The following is a 21,766-nucleotide window of genomic DNA, read 5'->3' as shown; positions in this document are numbered from 1 at the left end:
AATGGTCATGAGTGTGTGTGTGTGTGTGACCCATAAACAAAGTTTCCTGTATTGTTCTGTCTGAGCGTAGGTGAATACTTTGTACAAAATGTTTGGTTATGCCTGATTCACCTATTGTTATCAGGTATATCAGGGATGCATAAAGCCCTTTCCCCCTTCTATTCTTTTCAAATAGGGTCAAAGACCATGCCTGGTAAGGTATTCAAGTATAGAATATCTGAGAGCATCAGTGTGGACCATTTCAACTTTATGAAATGCCACACTTTTCTTGGTATCTTGTTTGTGTTGATTCAGGAAATGTTGGCCATATTTGTGCTGGTTTCCTTTTCCTCATTGTCTTCACCAATTTCCCTAATGTCAGAAAAATATTATTTAACTAATCAGATATGTGTCAATGATTAACTAGTTTCCAAACGAGAAGAATCTTCTGCAAACATCATGATTTCAATATACGGTGTCCAGCCTTATATAATTAATATCTTCCTTGACCTTTGCCCCGGAAAATGAGGTACTCTTAAACACACGCACACACACACACACACACACACACACACACACACACACACACACATACTTGCACGCACACACAAATGCGTGTGATTTTTTTGTATTTGTTTGATCATATCTGATTTCATTCATCTCTTGATCTGAACTGATATGGATTAAAGGGCATTCTAAGTGTGCTGATAACGTAATTCAAGACATGTGTCTATGTGTTGGTTGATAGTCGATCTTACAAAACTGACCTCTCTTCTTCACTGACCTGAATTAGAACGTAATTAACAGAAAATATTTTGATGGCCATTTCTTGAAGTGCTTAGCGAATGCAAACAAAAGAAAGGAATGAATACAGGTAAAGCAGTTTTAACCAATTTAGTGGACAGGCAAATTGTGAATTAAAGTAAAGAAAGGGGATGTGTGTTAAGTATAATTGAATTTAACTGAAAATTGTATTGAATTGAAAATTATTGTTTGCTTTCTTAATCAGCATGTCTTATTTTGGGCATATGTTTGTCAAGTGCCTCCTTTTTAAATGAAAAACAAACATTATCATTTCATCTTACAGTGTAGGTTTTCGTCAGGGTGCAAGTGATTTCATGATGAGACTCAAAGCATAGTTAACACAAAATTTAAGAAGGGAAGGTTTTGTTACATTTCAAAGTACCAACACGAATGTGAGTTCATGGGACTTGTTCAAGTCAGATCGCCTTTGCTGTAATGCTTTGTTGTTGCAATTTCAAGAAACAGATCATTTCTCAATAACCAGAACATAGTTTGAGCTGTAGTTTCACACATACTATGTCATAAGACTGTGGAAATTTTGTATGAAACTTTATGAAATACTTTGAAGGGCTTCCAAATGAGTGACACTCCTGACGAAACATAAAATGTCAATAAATGAAGGTCAGAATTCCCAGTGCTTTCCCCTTCTTATGCCTCTAAAACAACATACACACCCTCACAGCTAGATAGAAATGTGCACTCCTCATAACCCTGAAACAGTGAGATAATAGCAGAGATTTATAAATGTCAAACTAACTTATCAGAGGCAAGCATACATAAATAACATGCAAATAATGCACAATGCTGCATATTGAAACTGCCCCACTGATTCCACAGAATTCAGAATTGCATTCAGAGAATTCAATCAGCTGTGGAAAATGTGGCCTTGGGCAGAGATTTTCATTACTATGTTAAAGGCATTATTTACCATTTGCAGATGAAACACAAACCGAGCTTAGTGCTTTAAAATAGTTCTACAATGAGAGTTAGGGATAGAAGCAACCAGTGCAAAAAAGTTTAAATCAGTATAATCAATGTTAACCCTAAAAAGACTGGACTATTTTGGTAGCTTGAAAGACTGGGGGGGAGGGGGGGGGGGGGCCTCAAGGGCCCCCCTTAAGATCTCGGCTGTGGATCGCGCGATCGCCGCGGAACTTTGCACAATGGTAGTGTGTGATGTAATCTACAAGATCGTGTTTTTAAATTTTCCAAAATAGTCTTCTTTTATTTTATTTTGATTAATTATGATAATTTATGCAAGAAATCAGAATCTTTCATCTAAATCAGTAAATAAAGCTCCAAAAGTGCTCATTTTTGGTATAATTAATCTTTGTGGCATTCTTAGCAAATGTACTTGAAAAAGAAATTCAGTATCAAAATTAATTTCTTATTTATTTTATTGTTTCATGAATTTCTTATGTATTTCTTTGTTTTTTCGACCTTTTGTTTTTGTTTTTTGTAACAAAATTTGTCACAGACACTTTTTGAAGCATAATACTCCTAAAACAAACTAATTCTAGCCATTGAGAGTAGAAATAAGCATATTTATATGAACCATGTGAAAAAACTCAATTTGCATTGACTTTGTACACAAAATCACATTTTTTAGCCATTTTTGGCCTCACGTGCATGTACAAAAAGTCATGTAACTTCAGAACCGTACCCCCAGGCGTCACAAATTTGGTGTCAAAATGTGCGGGAAACTCAAAAGAAAAAAGTCATGGAGCATCGCGGCGAGAGCATTGCGTGTTGCAGAGTAATTGTGCGAAATGTCGAGGGGGGGGCCTCCGAGGCCCCCCCCCCCCCCCCAGTGCAGTTAGGGTTAAGTATGGTAAAATAAACAAAATGTGAACAATAGTTATGATAAAATTGTCTCTAGACTAAACTGTCTACAGTTATTGTTTAATGAGAAAAACAGTGATATCTCTTTATATTTTAGGCTTTATTGCAAAATTTTCATATGGTAGGATGTTTTGTGATACAACTGACCTACACATATGCATCACATGTGATAACTTGAACTTTTTAAAATCACTGCTCCAGAAGGTAAACATTACCTTTAACAAAAAAAAGAAGTCATAAAGCATTCTTACTGGCATTATTTTTGTCCCTGTTGTCAGTCTCACTGTCAGCCTCGTATCCTCCCTCTGTGCTCCAGGGGTCGCTCAGTTCACTGCTCTGTTCGTCCGACGCCTCCTGGAGCTCCTCAAGATTCCAGTCGATGGAATCCGCTGCCTCCTCTCTCCCCTGCAAGGACAGAGACGACTTCGTGGTGACACTCATCCAATTTCACATTCTTATGATAGTGGCACCGAAATGATGTGTAGCCATCATTATGGGAAGTTAAGATTGAAATCATCATTACAGGAAGTTAACTTTGTAATCATCATTATAGGAAGATAATACTGAAGCATCATTACAGGAAGAAATCGCTCATCTATGTTGTGAGAGTAGAAAGTATGACATTCATCCAATTTCACATTCTTATGATTGTGGCACTGAAATTATGTGTAGCCATCATTATAGGAAGTTAACTTTGTAATCATCATTATAGGAAGATAATACTGAATTATCATTACAGGAAGAAATCGCCCATCTACATTGTGAGAGTAGAAAGTATGACATTCATCCAATTTCGCATTCTTATGATTGTGGCACTGAAATGATGTGTAGCCATCATTATAGGAAGATAAGATTGAAATCATCAAGTACAGCAAATTAAGATTGAAATGATCATTATAGGAAGCTAAGTTTGTAATGATCATTATAGGAAGATAAGATTGAAACCATCATTACAGCAAGTTGAGATTGAATCATCATTACATGATATAAGATTGAAATAATATTTCAGAAGATTCAAAAGACTGAAATCATAATTGCAGGAAGATAAGATAAAAATCATCATTATAGGAAGTTAAGATTGAATCATTATTACAGGAAGAATTCTCACATCTATGTGGGGAGAGTAAAAATGTCATTTCACCTAGCCTTGTTTGGTTGGTCCAGACACTATGCTTACTCTTGGCATAAAACAGTGCATATCTAATGCGACCACTTTTTCCATTTTACTACATACTCTGCAATTGTCCTCTAGCGTCTACCCTTATTCATCTTGCCATCCAAAAACCTCTCTTTAACAGCATGTGCACATTAGCTCCCTATCTCTAGCCAGCATACCGAAGAAAAAACACTTTTCTGTACAAACCCAAACTGACTTCCCCCAAGATACCGTTTCTGTTGAATGAATGATTTCTCTACGTAAAAATTAGTGGCATAAAGAGCTTGGATCACATTGTGTGCACTTTTTTAAATCCAGAGTAGAGCATTAATGTGCCTTAGCACTAGAGATTTCAAATTTTGTTTGTTAGAGAGAATCTATTCACTTGCCAGCACTGAAATTTGTCCTTTGACTTTAATAGTATCTATTCCATCTCTTCTTCAGGTTTCCAAACATTCAGTCATCTTTACACATATACACTCTGGATTTAGAAATCCCTGCAAAAGGAAACAGAGACAGTGGTCTACTTACTGAGCTCCGTGAGAGCCGACAGATCTGGTACTGGGAGGAGTCCAGGGGCTCAAGCTGAGCCAGCTTCAGTAGGGTGTCTGCAATGGACCTACCCAGGTGGGAGCTGAGTACATTGGCCTCCAGTAGGTGGTGTTTCAAAGTGGCCAGGACCTGGTACATTCCTTCCCCCTGCATTGTTCACAGAATTCGTCCAGGTATTTGGCATTCATCTCACTCTCATATCATTAACTTTTCACTGGCTATCTTCGTTTTTTGGACTGCTTGTCAACAAATCACAGAATAGACTGTATTTTCAAACCATACCAATCATGACTGACAAGACTGTGTGACCAAAATCACCACTGTGCAGAATGGCTGGGTGTAATTGCATGCATACCAGGTATTGAATTGGAGGAAAAAGAGGACAATCAAAATATCAAAGGACTGAACGCTTAGCTGATTGAAGTTAAGATGCAAAGAGATTTATAAACAGCACTTAAACCTTACTGCGTTTTGTTAATTACTGCTCACCAACTGGCATGTCTGCAGGAATTCTCTCTTCTCAGATTGGCACAGACATTATTTTGTTTATAAACTTCGAATAAAGAAAGATTACCTAATCCCCTCATCCCTATTGTGCTACCATATAGCTTTCTTCTTGAATTGAGGCACACTAGTTACACCAGTGTGGACTTGCTAACTTATAATAAGGGGTGACTGAAGTTTGGAAGAATTATTGGTATCTGATCTCAATGCTGATGGAAAAATCATGGCAATTTACAGCTCGGTGCCTAAGCACAGAATGGATTCAAAAGGAGTTGTAGGCAGCATGCATGCAAAGGCACTGGTTGAAGTATACCCCTACACCAACACCCCCAGGTACATGCTTGTGTAAGTTTAAAAAAAAAAAGAGAAGAGAAAGAGGCCTGAATGTAACATATGTGTGTAGGACAGAGATAAATGCAAAACATGAAGAAAAAGTTCTCTAAGAACGATTAACCCATTCTAAATATAAGATTTTGAGATATTGCCAAAAACAACTCATGGCATTTTTTCTTGTTAGAGCATGTTCTGTATGTCATTTGTTTGTTTGTTGATGCATGCTTGGAGATTTCTCTCATTCAAATAATTATTCATGAGATATGAGTGAAAAATAAAGAACGAAGAGATTATATAAAATACATCAAAGACCAGTATCATTTAAATCCCTAAATTTGCAAAAGTTTTTTTTTTTTTGCTCAAACTTTGCTTTATTGAACAAATTTGGTCCATATAAGAGGAAATTATGTGGCATCATCCCTCAAAAAGACAAGGTACCAATACAGTTGTATGTGTTTTACGAATCTGCAGAAAAGAGAGAAAGCCTTTCTGAATTTCAAGAAAAAACATGTACACAGCCTCCAAGCAATTGTTACTTTTATAGAGTAATTCGCCTCCCTCAACAACAGCACAGTAATTCTTACAGAGCCTGCTTTCCTCATTTTTGCAAGAATATAGCCAGGAATCATTTTAGTATCTGCAGGAGGATGATGTGACAGGGCCGAGGAAAGGCCATTCTAGTAAAAGAAGTGAGGCCTCGGAAAAAATCAGAGGAAAGTCCGGCTAAGATTATGACCATGATGAATGTTTGATTGTTGGATACAATTTGAAGTGACCTTAATGAAATGCTCACTACAATATGGAAGTGGGTGCATTATTTTCTGTCTCATTTCATATGTTATACATATTACGTCTGCAACACACACACAATATACTGCAAAGGATACAATTTTTCGTTGTTTTTTTTTTCTTGATTTCTTGCTTTAAAAAAGTGCATTTGGTAAAACTTGGTGTGTAGGTCATGGGTAAATGGGCAACTTGAGAATTGATGAAATGATCATAACATGCATATATGCTACTAATATCCCTTTTTGGTAAAAACATACCTGTATATCTATCACTTTCAAATTTGAAAACTTCACATTCTTCACTAACTCTCTTGTCAGACAAATTAAGCTGCTAAGGATTTTGTGTATATCATGTGGTGCACACTTGGTGTACAATGTACTTGGCATGTTAAAGAGTTCAGGTCCAGGTTTGATGAACATGGCCCCCATTCTGTTTGATTTATTTTGCTCTATCTATTAGAGCCAACGTTAACATGATCTGGATTGCACTTTAAGCTTGCTATTACCTCAATGTTTTTAAACATGCTCTCACACCATGCAAGCTTTTGCACTTTACAACCATCCTTATTTGCCAATGACAACCTCTGACCTTGGAACCGATACGGCTAGAAAACATTGATAACACTACCTCGGCATGTAGAGATCGGGTGGGTGGTTAGGTTATGTTTTCCTTTGAATTTCAGTGCCATTGTTTACATCATCTCATTAGGATCACTATCATGCAAACTATGTAGGTAAATATGGTGAATATAGGGGGAAAACCATCGATCACCCATACCTACTTGCCCATTACTGTATATCTCTACATGATAATATAATCTAAGAAATGAAAAAGATAACATTTCACAAATAATCACATTCGATCCAAAATCTTATTGGAAAGCTAATATATTGCAACTACACATAAAAAGGAAGGAAAGTGGAAAAACTTGGCTTGGTTAAGTACTTTCCCATTAAGAAGTGCAGAGAATTTTCATTCTATGACTGCTCATTCGTTGTTCTTAATGACAATAGGTGTCTATTTTTCTAATCTAGACATTTAATTCCGGATACTCATGGAATTCATAGTTGGAGACAGCACAGTATTTGAATAGATGATGCTACATTCTCATGGTGGTTGATCATCAATTGAAAGTTCATTTCGTTTGACTTGTAGAGGAGAAAGATGGATACGGATCACACCTTTGAACCATGGTATAGAACACCAAGAGGAAAAGTGCCAGTTAACCAACTCGCGATCCCCAAATAGTCTACAGATGTGAGTATGGTACATATCCTACAAAACGTCTGAATACATGTACACTTCCATGTGTGATGTCATAGCCATTCATCTCCATGAAAATTGGTTCTAAAACAAAAGATTGTGACATCATCACTTCAGTAATCTTTAGGAAGATGAAAGAGAGAGGACTTACCTCCAACTTCCTCGCAGCCAGCTCTTTGCAGAGCTTGAGCTGTATTCTCATGAGCGATCCCACAATGCTGAGTGTGACATGAAAGCGATCCCTCTTGCTGATGTCGCTGTCTGAGTAGGTCCTGGTGGTGTCCTGGACAGACTCTAAGCTGATCTCCAGCACCTCGCACTCCTTGGTAATCTGCGCCAAGGCCAGGAAGGACTCGTTCAGGATCTTGTAGATGTTCCCCGCAACTTGGCAGTGTAAGAAGTGCTCCAGGAATCCAGGGCTATAGACGATGAGATTGGCACAGGATCGCCAGACATCGCTTGCCATGGCCAGGCGTGCATCGGACAACATACTCAGACTGTCCTTGGGCATGAGAACCCTGGTGGGTGTTGATGCGTCCGTGTGTGAGGAATCAGAGCTGTAGCAGTCAGTTGAGCTCTCTTTCCTCTCTGGAATGGCTGGAACACCTTCTTGAATTGTTCCTAGTACTGATTCAATACTTTGGTGTGCTATGCTTTCAAATGGTTCATCTACTATGGTGTATGATGAAAGGAGTCTGTCAAAGGATCTTCCACTGGAAGACAATCCACAATACTGGTTTTGAGAACTTCCACTTTCTGAACTTTCAGCTTTCACAAGCAAATCATCCGGTATAACTTCTTGAACAATACCTGTAAATGCTTCTAGAACACTACTGACAGTACTGGCATGGTCACGCTTCTTTTCTGCTGCACAAGATTTGAGTTGTGTACTTGCACTTGTCTGAGTTGATGTTTCACTGAGAACACTGTCATCCGTGTTGCTTCGGTCCCGCTTCCTCAGTTTTTCCTCATCCCCCGAGAGGATGATGACTTCAAAGACTTGCAGGACATGTGGACGTGTGGTCTCCAGCTGCAGGAGATGCAACAGTTGGTTTAGACCACCTTGGCTCAAGAAGAGATCCTGCGCAAAGGTGGAAGTGGTCAGCAGGATGGGCAAGGCACTGAAGCAGTAGTCCAAGACAGTTGGCGAGGTGATGCGGTATGGCAGCTTAGGCAAAGGACATGGAGTGTCTTCCTGCAACATTGGCCTGGAAGACTCAAAGCAAGGGAGGTACACATGGAGGTACAGTTCCTGCTTTATGACATAGTTGCCATGCTTCACCAGGTGCAGAAGATGTTTTGCTACTTGGATACTGAGGATTTCGTTTACTTCATTGGTCAGGAGGCTGAAATACAACCCCAGGACTTGCCACCGAGACTTGGTAAGGTCTCCGTCCTGGTTGCTGAAGTCACTACCGATTGCACTGTCACTAGTCCTGCTGTCTGTGATGCTCCCGATGTCCTGACTGCCCACAAGCTTGTGTCGACTCTCACATTCGGGACAGAGGTCAACTGGAAGAGCCTCAGACTTCTCCCCACCTCTGAGTTGTTCCAAAATCAGCTTTGCGATCACGCTCAACATGTAGTTTGACAATGCTGGCGATCTGCTCTCGATGCGGTGAAGGAGTCTTGTCAGAAGGACATGGGGTGGGATGCAACAGCAGATGCCACCCTGCTCTAACATCCCAAGCAGTCTCACTATGGTTACACGACATTGCACTTTTGAAATTAGCTCCAGAACCACATCCACAATTGAGGCGATGCAACACTTATTTCGATTTGCTCTGATAGAAAGTCTGTCTAGTGGCCCACCACTTGACATGTGACCAGAGTCCAACAAGCTCTGCTTGTCCTCCTCATAGGCAGTGTAAGTCATTCCCAGCATGCTTTGGTGGTGGTGCATATAGTGACTGTAGTCACAGTTATTGTGAGTTCTCTTGAGGCACTGAAACTTGTGGAGGTACTCCAGCTTTGCTTTCTTTGTTGCTGTTGTAAGCTTGCTCACACTTGTGATCAGGGCAATGATGTTGGCCTTAATGTTCCTGACTCGCTCCCCATCATCTTCCCCACCAGAGAGTTGGCTGTCCATATTCTCGATGACCATCAGGAAGAGCTTGTACCCACCACTACTTTCAAACTCATTCAGCATGGCTAACCCTTGGGTCAGCACAGCCTGGTTGTCATGGCAACTGTACATTACATAGGAGAGGAGCAGAATCACACCGTGAAGGATGTCACTGATGTAGGTGATGCTGGCTCTCTTGATTGCATCAGCATCAAGTACTAGTTTCCTCCCACCAGGCTTCCTGTGATCATTATCAGGTCCATCAAAGACGGAGTCTGATATTTCCTGCTCATCGCCTTCATCTCTGGTAAAGTCATCCTCTCTTTCACCCCTCCTCTCTGACAACGTGTGCATGATTTTCTGAGTCGAGCTTTTGGCCTCCTGCAGCAATGACTGCATCAATCCACTCGATGACAACTCCACCACCTTCTGGTGGTGGGTGAGGCTGTACAGACACACCTTGAGCACTACGCGAAGGATGAGCCTTTTCAGGGTTCCCAACAGCTCTGGCCCCCATCTGTCCTCCAATGGCGACGACTCTCCGGAGCACTTCTGGTCCATCTCGACGAGAAGGTTCGTCAAGTGTGGTGCCAGAAAGAGACTCAGCGAGTTCCTGTGGGCTGCGTTCATCGCTTCACTGGAACACAGCTTTTCAAGAAAGGAGAGGAGAGTGATGCAGAGGTCAAACGGTGTCGTGCTGGACAAGTCCACAAGTGACATCCCATCGTCTATGCTCATTCTTGGCCTGACAATAAGGTTCCCCCCATGCCACTGATACTTAGGTATTGAGTTGAGGAACGCCATGCGATAGTCTGCTGTCACTTTATGCTTTTTGATGTTGTTTGACCCAAACCTGTGCCTGTATCGCCTCTTTCCTTCATTCTCAGAATCGGTACTCTCGTCCTCTTTGTTGGCAGGAGAAGTGGCCTTTTTCCGTTGGCTTCCTGCAGTGCCCCGCGAGCGACCTCCAGGGCCGCCACCCTGGAAGGAAGTGGTTTCTCTTAGGAAGGCGGCCTTCTGCCGGTACACATCGTATGTGAGGTGTGCTGCCATGTTGGTAGTGGGAGACTCCACTGGGCTGGCACGCTTTCCTGTTAGCTTGGGAAAGCAGATTTCCATCCGGGGCACCAGATCCGACACATCTATCAAATGAACCAAAACAAAAGGGGGGAAAATTGAAATCTTTGATGCAACAGATCACAAAGTGTGATTACAGTACGTTTGTGGGCTGTTAGTGATTAAATAAACAGTACATTTAATGTGTAATTGTATATCTTGCTCTGAGAGGCCTGTAAACATATGTGACTCGCTACAACAAAAAGGTCCTAAAGTCGCGCACGGTCGAAGCCGTGAAAATCGAGTTTGAAGTCAGAGCATTAAAATTGGTCAAAACTTACGATTTTCTGATTTTGATATATTATTGGAGTCTAACATATCTTCTATCATCTGTCGAAATTTTGAAGCAAAACCATCAAAGGAAAGACCAAAAAATAGCGTTTATCTGAGCCATGTTTTTTTGGCGTTTCAACGAAGCAGAGACTGGTTCGAAAATTTGTATTGAGAGCCACAGACAGGTTCCGCCCCTAACAACGACCAGAGTGATCTCATTGGTCAGTTTGCTGCTTGCTGCTAACCGAAGCGTGAAGCTCGCACACTGCCCAGTCGACTGGTGCGTGCGGGCGGGATGCGCTATGCTCAGCCGCTTCTCACATCCTGGTCACTGATTGGTTGGTGAGGAGACCGCTGACGCTGATGTGCTTGAATGAACTCTTCGGGAGTTGCTAGGGCTTACCTTCTATTGTCCAGAGGTGAACACTGACTTGCGTGTCCCTTGATCGCGATTGCGTCGAAAGGAAGACTTTTAGGGCGCTTTTCTCGAAACAGTGATTTTCCAGACGTCTCGACATGCTCTCTTTTAAACATCGATATCTCCGCAGCCGATTATTTTTATAAAATGTGTTATATATCAATTTAAAGCAGAAAGATTAGGGGATTATATCATGCAATTTTCAAATAATCGACCTCGCCCGACTTTAGGATCATTTTGTTGTAGCGGGTCACATATATAAGGTGTATACACCAGCCCAACACATGGAGAGATCAGCAAAATCATACTTTTAGGGATCATCAGCTGATTTTTGTAGACTGTTGTCTGTACTCATCAGTGGGCATTCTAAACATCCTCATCTGAATATTCAGACAAAACAGGATACATCAACATTGTTTATGTGTAATTGTCTCTAAAGACACTGGATTTGTACCCTATACCCTGTACATTATCTCAGTCAACTTAAATTGAACTGTCATGTTTTCAGCATTCTCACAGCACAAATAATGACATGTATGTTGTCATGATTTCATGAATTTCTGAATTCTACTCTTCATGCCATATATTGCAAATTATATACAATTTAAAAAAAATAATTTTTCATGAATAAAGTGACAGAAATTGTGAATACAAATGCTTCAATCCATCATGGACATCATACCAGCAATTACACTGTGATGATTACTTCAGAAGAATATCCTAAGGTTTATTCATATCAACATAAACAGCCTCGTACTGTATCAGTAGCACTCTACTGTTTCAACATGGTTTAACTAGTATCTGAGGGTTTACTTCTGTAATATACATATGAAGTAAGTAAACTTCTGAGCAGGTTTGAATAAACTTTTTTTTTTCTGAAGTTCAAATTCCATTATTCTCTACCTTACCATTACCTTACACAGTACAGACATTAACTACTAATATTGTTTTCTGACAAAACTGACTTTACACTTGAGTCCCTGCAATCTTCAGTATTACTGGAAAGTCTGAACTCAACCAAAGTTAGTCTTCTTCATCAAATCACAGTCAATACATCAGATGTTGTTATCTAGTAGGATATTTTACAACTGAGATGTCAGACTTGTCTTAAATCGAGAGGCCAAATGGACCCCCCCACCCCCCATCTCCTTACACCAAATTATTCAATAAAGATATCTAAGTTTTGTTATGTTAAAAGGCCCCTAGTACCGCACGCCTGCTGGGCTCATTCACTTGCACCAGCACTCACCTCACTCACCTCATTCTCTGTATATAGAGTGTAGTGTCTATTCAATTTTTGTTGTCGCTTTAGGCGATTTCACATCAGCCCGATGTTTCGAAATAGCGCGCTATTTTCTGACTTGGGAAATTTTCCCGATAGCGAAATAGCGCGCTATTTGATAATGTGAACACAAATTAGCGCGCTAATTGTATCGCTCTGGTTGAGAAAATTTCTCGACTTCAACTCGGGAAATTTCTGAAATAGCGGGATAGTAGCGCGCTGTTTGATAATGTGAATATGACTCGAGAAATTAGCGAGATGAATCCCATCATGCCTAGCGTGTGTGACCCAATCGATCGAGGCACACTGCACACAAATCATGAGGAATTTTTGAGAGGGCACACACGTTACTGACGCTGTTTGCACATACTCAGTTGTCGAATTAGCTATTTTAAAATTGTTAACTATTCGGGCTACCCCCTCTTCGAGCTGATGTGAAAACGCATAATGTGATGCCAGAATCACTGTTGTTTTCCTTTTCTTTTGTTTTCGATAAGTATACAATCATTAATGATGGATGTTTTGCCTATTTTCTTCTTTTTTCCTCTCTTTTAAGGCTGTCATATCAAGCCATATATGCTTATTTGATGAGTCTTCTGCATTCTTCACTCTCCCATAACATGTGCCATAATTCAGTCAGATCATTTGATTCACTACATCCCGAGTGGTTCCCAATTGACAGGTTTTCTTACTCTTTTCTTCAATCTGTACACGTATATATCTCAATTATGTTTGGATATACATGCTGTGTGATTTATTGTCTTGAAAATAAAAAGAAATGACTGCATTTCATTTGTAATATATATTCAATGCAGAATATTCCAAATAAATCCATTTGAATTGAATTGAATTGAACTGACAAAAAGAGAAAAATCATACCATCCCCTAGAAGGTATTCTACGGATTTTCTGCTCTCTTGTTTAAAGCTGACAAAGATTCAATTTTGTAAACAGTCCTCATCTCTTTCAATAGTAAAAACCACCAAGCTTTCATAAGCCTTGAGCCCTTTAAGCTGAGAATTATGAATTCTGGATAATAAGATTAATGGCTATCCCCAGAGAGCTATCTCCTTTCAATTTGCAAGGACACATGCTTTGCAGTATGATTTTAGTATACCTCATGGAGGTACGTGTAAACATATCATGGGCAATAGGTAACAGAGCCTTCCCTGAAAAAAAGAAAAGAAAAGAAAGAAAATCATTTGTGAAATTGCCTGGTAACTGCGTTTATCTAACTTGGGAGAGAGAATCACATTTCAAAACGCATTTGGAATGGTGTTTGCAAACGTGGTTTGAAACGTGATTCTCGGGGAGCCGCATTTATCGAACCATCATACAATCGCGATTCGAGTGGTGTCACTGCGCAGCTGCTTTGCGCCGTTTGACCCAAGAAGTAAAGGTCAACTGTATATCACCAAACGTGACTCCTCAGTCACACACAAATAACGGGTAGAGAGCACAACCGGAAACAGCTGGGATTTGACCTTGAGATATTTAACGTGTTTCAAAACGGCATTGCGTTTATCCACTCACAGAACGGCGATCGTGGTCTCAAACGTGTTTTAAAACGCCCTTTGAAAGGCGTTTCTAAACGGCGTTTCTAAACGCGTTTGAAAACACAGTTGCATTTATCTAACCCCTGAAAATGCCTCAAACGCGTTAAGGATCGTGATTCTGCCTCAGAAAGTTTTTAGATAAACGCAGCCTTAAAGCCTCAAGAGCAAGTTTACCTTTAGAGTTTGACAATCATCTGTCAAATGTTCAACATACTCTCCCCCTCTGTTTTTTTACCACACCTAAGTTTGCTTATTTCCCTCACTTTTGTGTTTCTACTGTCTACTGTCATTTAAAGGTTGTCATTTTTTCATTTGTGAGTGGTGAAGTCCCAGAAGAGATCCGCAAATGACTTATTTCTTGAGGTTTCCACGGCAAGCCCCAGAAAAGTTCAAACAATTGTTTTTGTTCCTCCTTGTCACTGGCCATGTCTCAAGGTAGCAACTTCATCTTTGATTTGAATCCAATAAACTGCACACATTATGCTCACTAATGCTTGCTCTCTTATCATTGAACTGCCAATTTCACTAGGGCACAGTCCCTTGGGGCAAATCATGTTAGATTGAAAGAAAATGTCATTCAAAATAAAGCAAAGAACAAACAAATATTACCTAAATCCCCATTTTAGCTTTCCTCTTTACTGACTGACACTTCTGTAGCTTGAGTTGATTTCATTTTCCTTTCTTTTTCCTCCCCCCCCCCCTCTTTTTTTTAAGGTAGGAGCAGGAACTGGAGTTTTCAGAGTTTGTGCAAACCAGACATTGATTATTGTTCCTGCATTGTGCACACAAGACACAAACTGACTGCATTCATGCAGAACAGCTCATTGCAATTGTTAACATAGAGTAGAGTACTGTTCGTTGACTTAAAATGAACAAAGGGGATTACAATATTACCTATATGAATGAAATCATTGATTTATCCTCCATACATGTACCCAATACAGGCCTGTGCACATCACCTCAAATGCCAAACAGAATCACTGACTGCTATACGACTTGTGTGTCACCCGAGTCAAGTTACACAACACAGACATTTTTATTTCTGCGTACAACCGATGGGACTTTCCCTATATACAGAAGCATTCCTAATTGTACTATGCACACACAATGAATTTGTTCTTGATATGAGGTAGTGTTAAAAAACGGGGAAAAAAAATACTGCCCTGCGATAGGTGATGCAGGCAAAAAAAAAAAGCACAAAGAATTCTACACAACACAGACATTCTTTATTTCTACGTAGGACCGAAGGGACTTTCCCTACGTACTGTAGTACTCCCGACGGTAATATACACACAAATTTGTTTACGATGTGAGGCAATGTAAAAAAAAAATGCCTTGATTCTATGATGCTGGCAAAAAGAAGAAGAAGAAGAAAAAAAAAAGAATTTGATGCAACACAGACATTCTTTAGTTCTGCGTACAACCAACGGGACTTTCCTTTTGTAGCACTCCTAACTGTCCTATACACAAAAAAAAAAAAATGTATTTGTTCATGATGTGAGGCAGTATAAAAGAATATTGCCTTATTCTGTGATGCAGACAAAAAAAAAAAGGAATAATCTTACACAACACAGACGTACTTTAGTCAAATACGTATGACCGATGGGAATTTCCCCACATCGTATTCCTGACTGTACTATACACAAAATGTAAGTTTGTTCATGATGTGAGGCAGTATGAAAAAATACTGCCCTGATTCTGCGATGCAGGCAAATAAAAAGTCAAACTTTAAATTGAAACATTGGTGAGACTCAATACTTCACAACAGCACTGAATAGTCCGATTCTGTGTCGGAGTGGTTACCTGCATGCTTCCAAACTTTTAATTTCTCGTACTAATGAAATACTCATCACCTTAAAGGTTTTTCAATTCAGTGAAGGGGCTACCTATGCCCATCTTTGCGTCATGCTGTCTCGGACAATGAAAAATTAATTTGGAAAACAATTGATTAGCCATGTTATAGGCCTATACTTCTCTGTCTTACCACTTTGCACACGTAACATCATTTTGAACTTTATGTGAGATAGTGTAAAAAACTACAGTAGTTTTGACAAGTCTGTCCAGTGAGTTAGACTACTCAATCATCATGAGCTTAGAGCGAAAACTACAAGAGTTTTGACAGCAACATGTCACTCCCCATCTGATGTCAGTCTAACTCTGATTTTGACCCAGCGGCAGCAAATGACATTGGACACTTAAAATCACCTTTGACCCAAAACAATAACTTTAAAATGACTCTTGACAATGACCTACCATGAAGGTGACCAAGGTCACTCCCTATAAATTCCATTTTTCCCTCAGAGGAGAGAGACCGCTCAAATGACTTCCTTCCCTAACAGTCCAAGCGAGCCGCCCAGGCAGAAAACATGTGAGCCCACTGATGGATGTTCCATGAAAGATTTGAATCTTGCCGACTCCAAAGTCTCTGAGGCATCATTTCTCACTCAACTTTGACTTTATCCCTCAGAAAAGGACATAAAATGGAGGTTCCGTGTGTGAGTGTGAGAGAGACCCAACTCATGCACGTAAAAGATCCTGCTTCTGTCATTCATTCGAAAGACCAGATTGTAAAACATAGCAAAGTGTTGAGTCCGCCCCACATCAAACAGGACCCCATGTCATACCAGCATGTGCAGCTGAATATGGGCTATCCGGCCATCTTCTCGGATGGAAAATGAAACCAGGAAATGGTCTCCCCTAGGGGGAGATGGCCCTCACACATGCAGTTTGAAACACGCAAAAAAAAAAAAAAAAAAAAAGATCTCAAAGTCAAGGAAAATTGGGCTAGGATATCCTTTGAGAGACCAGATCTCTTCCATCTACACTGTAACTCTCATTCGCGCAAGGACAGATAAGTACCGAGTATGAAATTTGGACCGTAGAGTCATATGATATAAAGAATATGTTCCTAAGCTCACGGCAGTTACTACAAAATATGCAGTTAAATGCATATCTTTGTTTTGTTCTTTTTTTATTGTGTAATATCAATAGGGACCAAAGTACAACAATAAAATATGGTCTTTGCTCAGCTTCATAAATTAAACATTGACACTCGTCGCAGTGTGTATGATCAAAAGGAAGTAACCACAGGGCACAAAGTTTGATGTTGTATGATTTCATCACACACACTCTGAAATTATTCTCTTTATCATTTGATGGGAAGAGGGGGTGGTACGTGGACCATCTAGGTACTTTTTACTTCAGTATCTTTGCTTGCCAACTCAAACAAAAATCTCTGTTAAAGAGGAAAGTCTGCTTTGCAAAGTCCAAAATATTGCTCAGCATAGATAATGCATCTTGATTTAAATGCAAACAACCACAAAATTTGTAGAATAGTGAAGTGTGTATTCAAGACAATCACAGCAAACAATCTCGTACTCTTCAATTAATTTTCCAAGAGTTAAGAAGAGCCATACTCAATAAGTGCACAGACTAAACTAACATGAACTTTTAATACCAAGTTATGAATCCCAGAATCCAATGCTAAAGCTAAGCTTTTATTTTAAAGCAAGAAGGGCATTAGATCAATCCTAGGGGTACTGAGCTTTGCTATTGCTTTGCTGTCACATTAAACCTTTGAGGACAAGTCCCGAGTATACTCAGGCAGGTGTCTAGATGGGAATAAGTGTTGTAGCAAAATCAAACCATCCTCAACAGGTTAAAAATCAAGAGGCTAATTTAAGGCTTTCAAAAAGTTTTCTGACTATAAGTATTGATTGAAAACCAAATGAAAAATAACATGCTATGATTCTTTTTTAAAGATATCAACATGTGTCGTCCACATGATTCTTACAAAGCATTCAGAAGGCTACATGTAGCTCAAGGGACACACCTCATCTGGCTTCCAGATCTTTGTCTCTGTTATTAACGTACTCCTCAGGTCAAGAGAAGCCCTCTTTCAAGACAGTTTATCACCGCAAGCTTGAACTGAATGATTTGGATTCTGTGTACTACTAACCAATGGGCAGCATCCTGATCCTGAATGCACACTACTTTACATGAATAAGTTACCATGGCATAACAAACCTCCAGGGTTGGCATATACTGGATTTTTCTACCAGTGTGAACAGTGATCTAAAAAGCCAGTTTGTTTTTGTGTTTGCTTGCCGTTTTCAGATTGAGTTTCTGCCAGTGTAGATTGGCTTTCCCTGATCAAAGATGTCTGTGTTCTTGCTTCGATACTCTAATTCAAAGCTCTCCTTCAGAGGATAAACTGCCCTTTGAAGGTGGACCCATTCTCTTCCACATTCGCAAGACTGTCTTTAAGGTCAGGCATTGTCTGCGCTCAATCAGGGACCAGGTCAGGAGGCTAGCTTACTGAATAGACTCGATCTGGATTCCAGATCTTTGTTTCCAGTATATAAAAAAAAGTACTCCTTTGGTTGAGATGTATATGAAATCCTAAAGACAGATTACCACAGCAAGCTTGAATAAAATGCAGAATAATGTGCGGATATGAATATAATCCGTATCAGGACAATTACCCCCCCCCCCCCCCCAATCCCAGTTAGTGATAGGGTTAGAGTACAGATTAGGACTACAGTTAGGTTCAGGGTTAGGGTTAGGGTTAGAATTAGGATTAAAATTAGGGTCAGGGGAAGGATCTGGGGTAAATTGTCCGAGGTATAATTGTCCTTGTAGAAGCTATTCAATCACCAAACATACAGGACAGAGATAAAAAAAAGCAGTATGTAAAGTCTGGAACTTAGGCTAGACAGAGAGAGAGATAGAGATAGAGAAAGAGAACGAGAGAAAAGAGAGAAAGAGTAGCGTAAATATTCCTAGAGGAATGATAAACGCCAAATAAATTCAAATAACAACAACGAAAGAGAGAGTATGTGTGTATGTGTGTGTGTGTGTGTGTGTGTGTTGGTGCACGCATACCAAAATAGTCTAGATTCTGGACTCCTATTATGATATCTTTTTTCGAGCTGCTATTTTCCTGTACATCTCAAGTGATAGTTACATCCCGAGAACCAGAGAGAGAAGAGTCCAGACTTATTGCTCTTTGCTTGAAGATAGAGGTCATAAGTTCACACACTTAAAATTCATGTGTATGCTCCCTCAAAATTCTGAGGGACAGTCAGTCTCTTTCTCTGGTTCTTGGGATCATACAGTACCATCGTTCCACTTGATGTGTACAAGTTTAGTAGTTCAAGTAAAGATATCATAAAAGGAGTCCAGAATCCAGACTAGTACCTCGCCTGCAGGAATATCAAACAGTGAAGGATCCCTACTGTAGCTTTTCTATGGATAAGGACAGAGCGGAGGAGGATGGAGCTATAGCAGCACCTATTCAAAAAACTGTACTGAATACCTGTGTCACGGTCTTCCGCAGGAAACAAAAGAGCACACACACAAGCAAGGGAATGATCAAACAAGGCCATAAGTCCTTTTGTAAATATTGGAAAGAATGTATACACAGGAAACCCCTCTCACTTTCCCTTTCTGAGTGATAAAACCCCAGCCAGAAGTTCTTTTCTCTACCATTAACATTCTTTTAGACTTCAGGGTTCTCGCCAGTGTATCGCCCCCTTGTCCGCCCCCGACAAGCATGAGCTTTGAAGAGATAGTTACAGTATCGGTGCATAAACAGCACGTACATGTATATAATGCGCTGATATAGATATTAATCGCTGACTAGAGAAAGGAAAATCCTGGCGAGAACCCTGAACTTGCACCAAGATCTGTTACAACTTGTGAAATCACCAATTTTGACACCTGCTGATTCTACAAGAAAGTCTGGGAAAACTCTATTGACCACTTCCCTCCCATCCCCCCCCAAAACCCCCCCCCCAAAAAAAAACCAACTAAACACACACAAAAACAAAACACCAGTGAGCATTTATCCACAGCAGAAATCTATATGTAGCAGGGGAGCACATTGTATTTGAGGGTGGAAGAAATAATTATATAAATATTACATTTATTCAAAATACAATCTGTAAAATTTAGGCCCATTTTAATATTTTCAGGCTCAAAATCACACAGGAAACTCCATAATAAATGGACTTTTAAAGACTACTTCAATCCTTTGGATCTCTCTAGAAACATTCTGCAATGGACCAATCATGAAAAGGGCAGGGGGGGGGGGGGGGGGGGGGGTAATGGCCAGAAAAGGAGATTCAAGATAAACACCAGAACATCTATTTCTTGTATCATTGAGGAGTGTGATTATATAACAAACTCTTCTTCTCTCACCTTGGGTGTGTTCAGTTGCTATTCTTGAAGGCGGTTTCAAGGCTTCTTCAAACAATGCGATGAGAAGTCGGATGAATTCCACGTTACAGGATAATGCCTGGGCACAGGATGGAATCAAAGAAAAGTGGGGAGAAAATACTGTGATTATCACTTCAAGCTTTTCTTATCTGTGAAATAAAGCACAATACTGGTACATGAAAATTCTCAGAATGATCATACCCTACATGAATACATATAGGTCTGTCTACATCACTTTGGTTAGCCATACAAGCCACAGTCTGGCTAGGAACCGTGAGCTTAGTTTGAATATAACCTAACCTTGTTTGTTGAATCGCTGCTAATCAGATGAACAGATTACTTTGACTCATGCCTATGCAAATGTTAAGATGCCCTTCCTACACAGATTACAATGAGTAAATTGTGGGCTAGCTACACTACGTCTCCTGCTATGGTCATACCTTGCATGATGCGGTCTAGCTACATGTAAATAGGACCACTATCCTCGCATTACAGTCCAATGTTACTCATTCACAGAACATGAAGTGAACACAGCCAGTGTAATCTGGGCAACCCCTTACTGGATTGCACAGACATGACTGGCAAAGTAGTTTGAGATCTGCACACAATTAGTTTACATGCTTCAACTGCTCCATGGACAATGCAAAAAAAAGGAATGATTCCCCCCCCCCCTTTTTTTTTGTTAGGGGAAGAAAAGTGCATGGAACCTGCTAATCTCTTGTACATTAAATTATCCTGTTACCCTACACAGGATGGAGGAAGTATAGTTTTTACAGTGGACGATTCCGAGAAATGTGGATAAGCCACAGAAAATATCACATAGTGTGTACTGTACTCAGGACAGGGTTGTACCAGCCATGAGAATAGATTGGAATCTAACAGGGACAGACATCTATCGTCTGATTGTGTTGTAACAGGGAGGTGCTACCTCCCTGGTTGGAATACACGGTCATATCAGAAGAGCAGTAGAAACACAAGGGTACGGTGGATCATATGAAAAATTGTGCTCTCAACAGGGGATGCTGGATTCAAATCCAGCACAGTACGGACAATTCACATCCTCAGACAAGATGGTTTTAACTCATGGTGTCGCTATCAATCCAAATGTGCTCAAAATGGGTACAGTACAATTGATACATTGTACTTTTACGACAAAACATGGAAGGTGATAATAGATGTAGGGAGGAGCAGTGCTTTTCCATACAATGAAGTGGCCAACAGAGCACTATTAGTGACTACAATGTAAGTCTTGCTGGAATTTTGCTGCAGAAATCATTACTTTGTCATCACTAAATTGGCACCTTTGAATTTCACTGCATGTATCATATTAAGAGGTAAGTGATTAGATGGAAGTGGTTAAAATCTACAAACCTGTACAAAATAAAGAATGAAATAAAATGCAGAGTTTAGAGGGACATAGATTTAATCTTCTAACACGTTTTGCCAATATAAGAATCATTTCAAAACTAAAAGTGCACTTGAAAAATCTGCAACTTAAACAAAGATTTATGTGAACCACAAAGGCCTCATATGGACATGCTTGAACTACAGACATGTACATACATATGAACTCATTTCATGCCATTTCAGTTTATTTTATTAGATATTTCTCAAGA

The 21,766-nt window shown here is 39.9% G+C and overlaps 1 protein-coding gene across 1 annotated transcript in view; it reads right to left on the bottom strand.

The window, feature by feature from the left end:
• LOC139723169 (lysosomal-trafficking regulator-like) overlaps window positions 1–21,766 on the bottom strand; it is a 151,709-nt gene that overhangs the window by 50,539 nt on the left and 79,404 nt on the right. Inside the window, exons 6-9 of the mRNA XM_071634430.1 lie at window positions 20,133–20,229; window positions 7,374–10,429; window positions 4,313–4,480; window positions 2,877–3,030 (exon numbers count right to left, since the gene is read on the bottom strand). Coding sequence (XP_071490531.1) covers window positions 2,877–3,030; window positions 4,313–4,480; window positions 7,374–10,429; window positions 20,133–20,229 — 3,475 coding nt within the window. The remainder of the gene's footprint in view (window positions 1–2,876; window positions 3,031–4,312; window positions 4,481–7,373; window positions 10,430–20,132; window positions 20,230–21,766) is intronic.

Source organism: Diadema antillarum, unplaced genomic scaffold (assembly GCF_040938485.1).
Source record: "Diadema antillarum isolate AM-2024a unplaced genomic scaffold, OU_Dant_1.0 scf00000182, whole genome shotgun sequence".
Taxonomy (NCBI): Eukaryota; Metazoa; Echinodermata; class Echinoidea; order Diadematoida; family Diadematidae; genus Diadema; species Diadema antillarum.
Note: the sequence above shows the minus strand (reverse complement) of the source record. Positions and strands in the feature narration are given on the sequence as shown.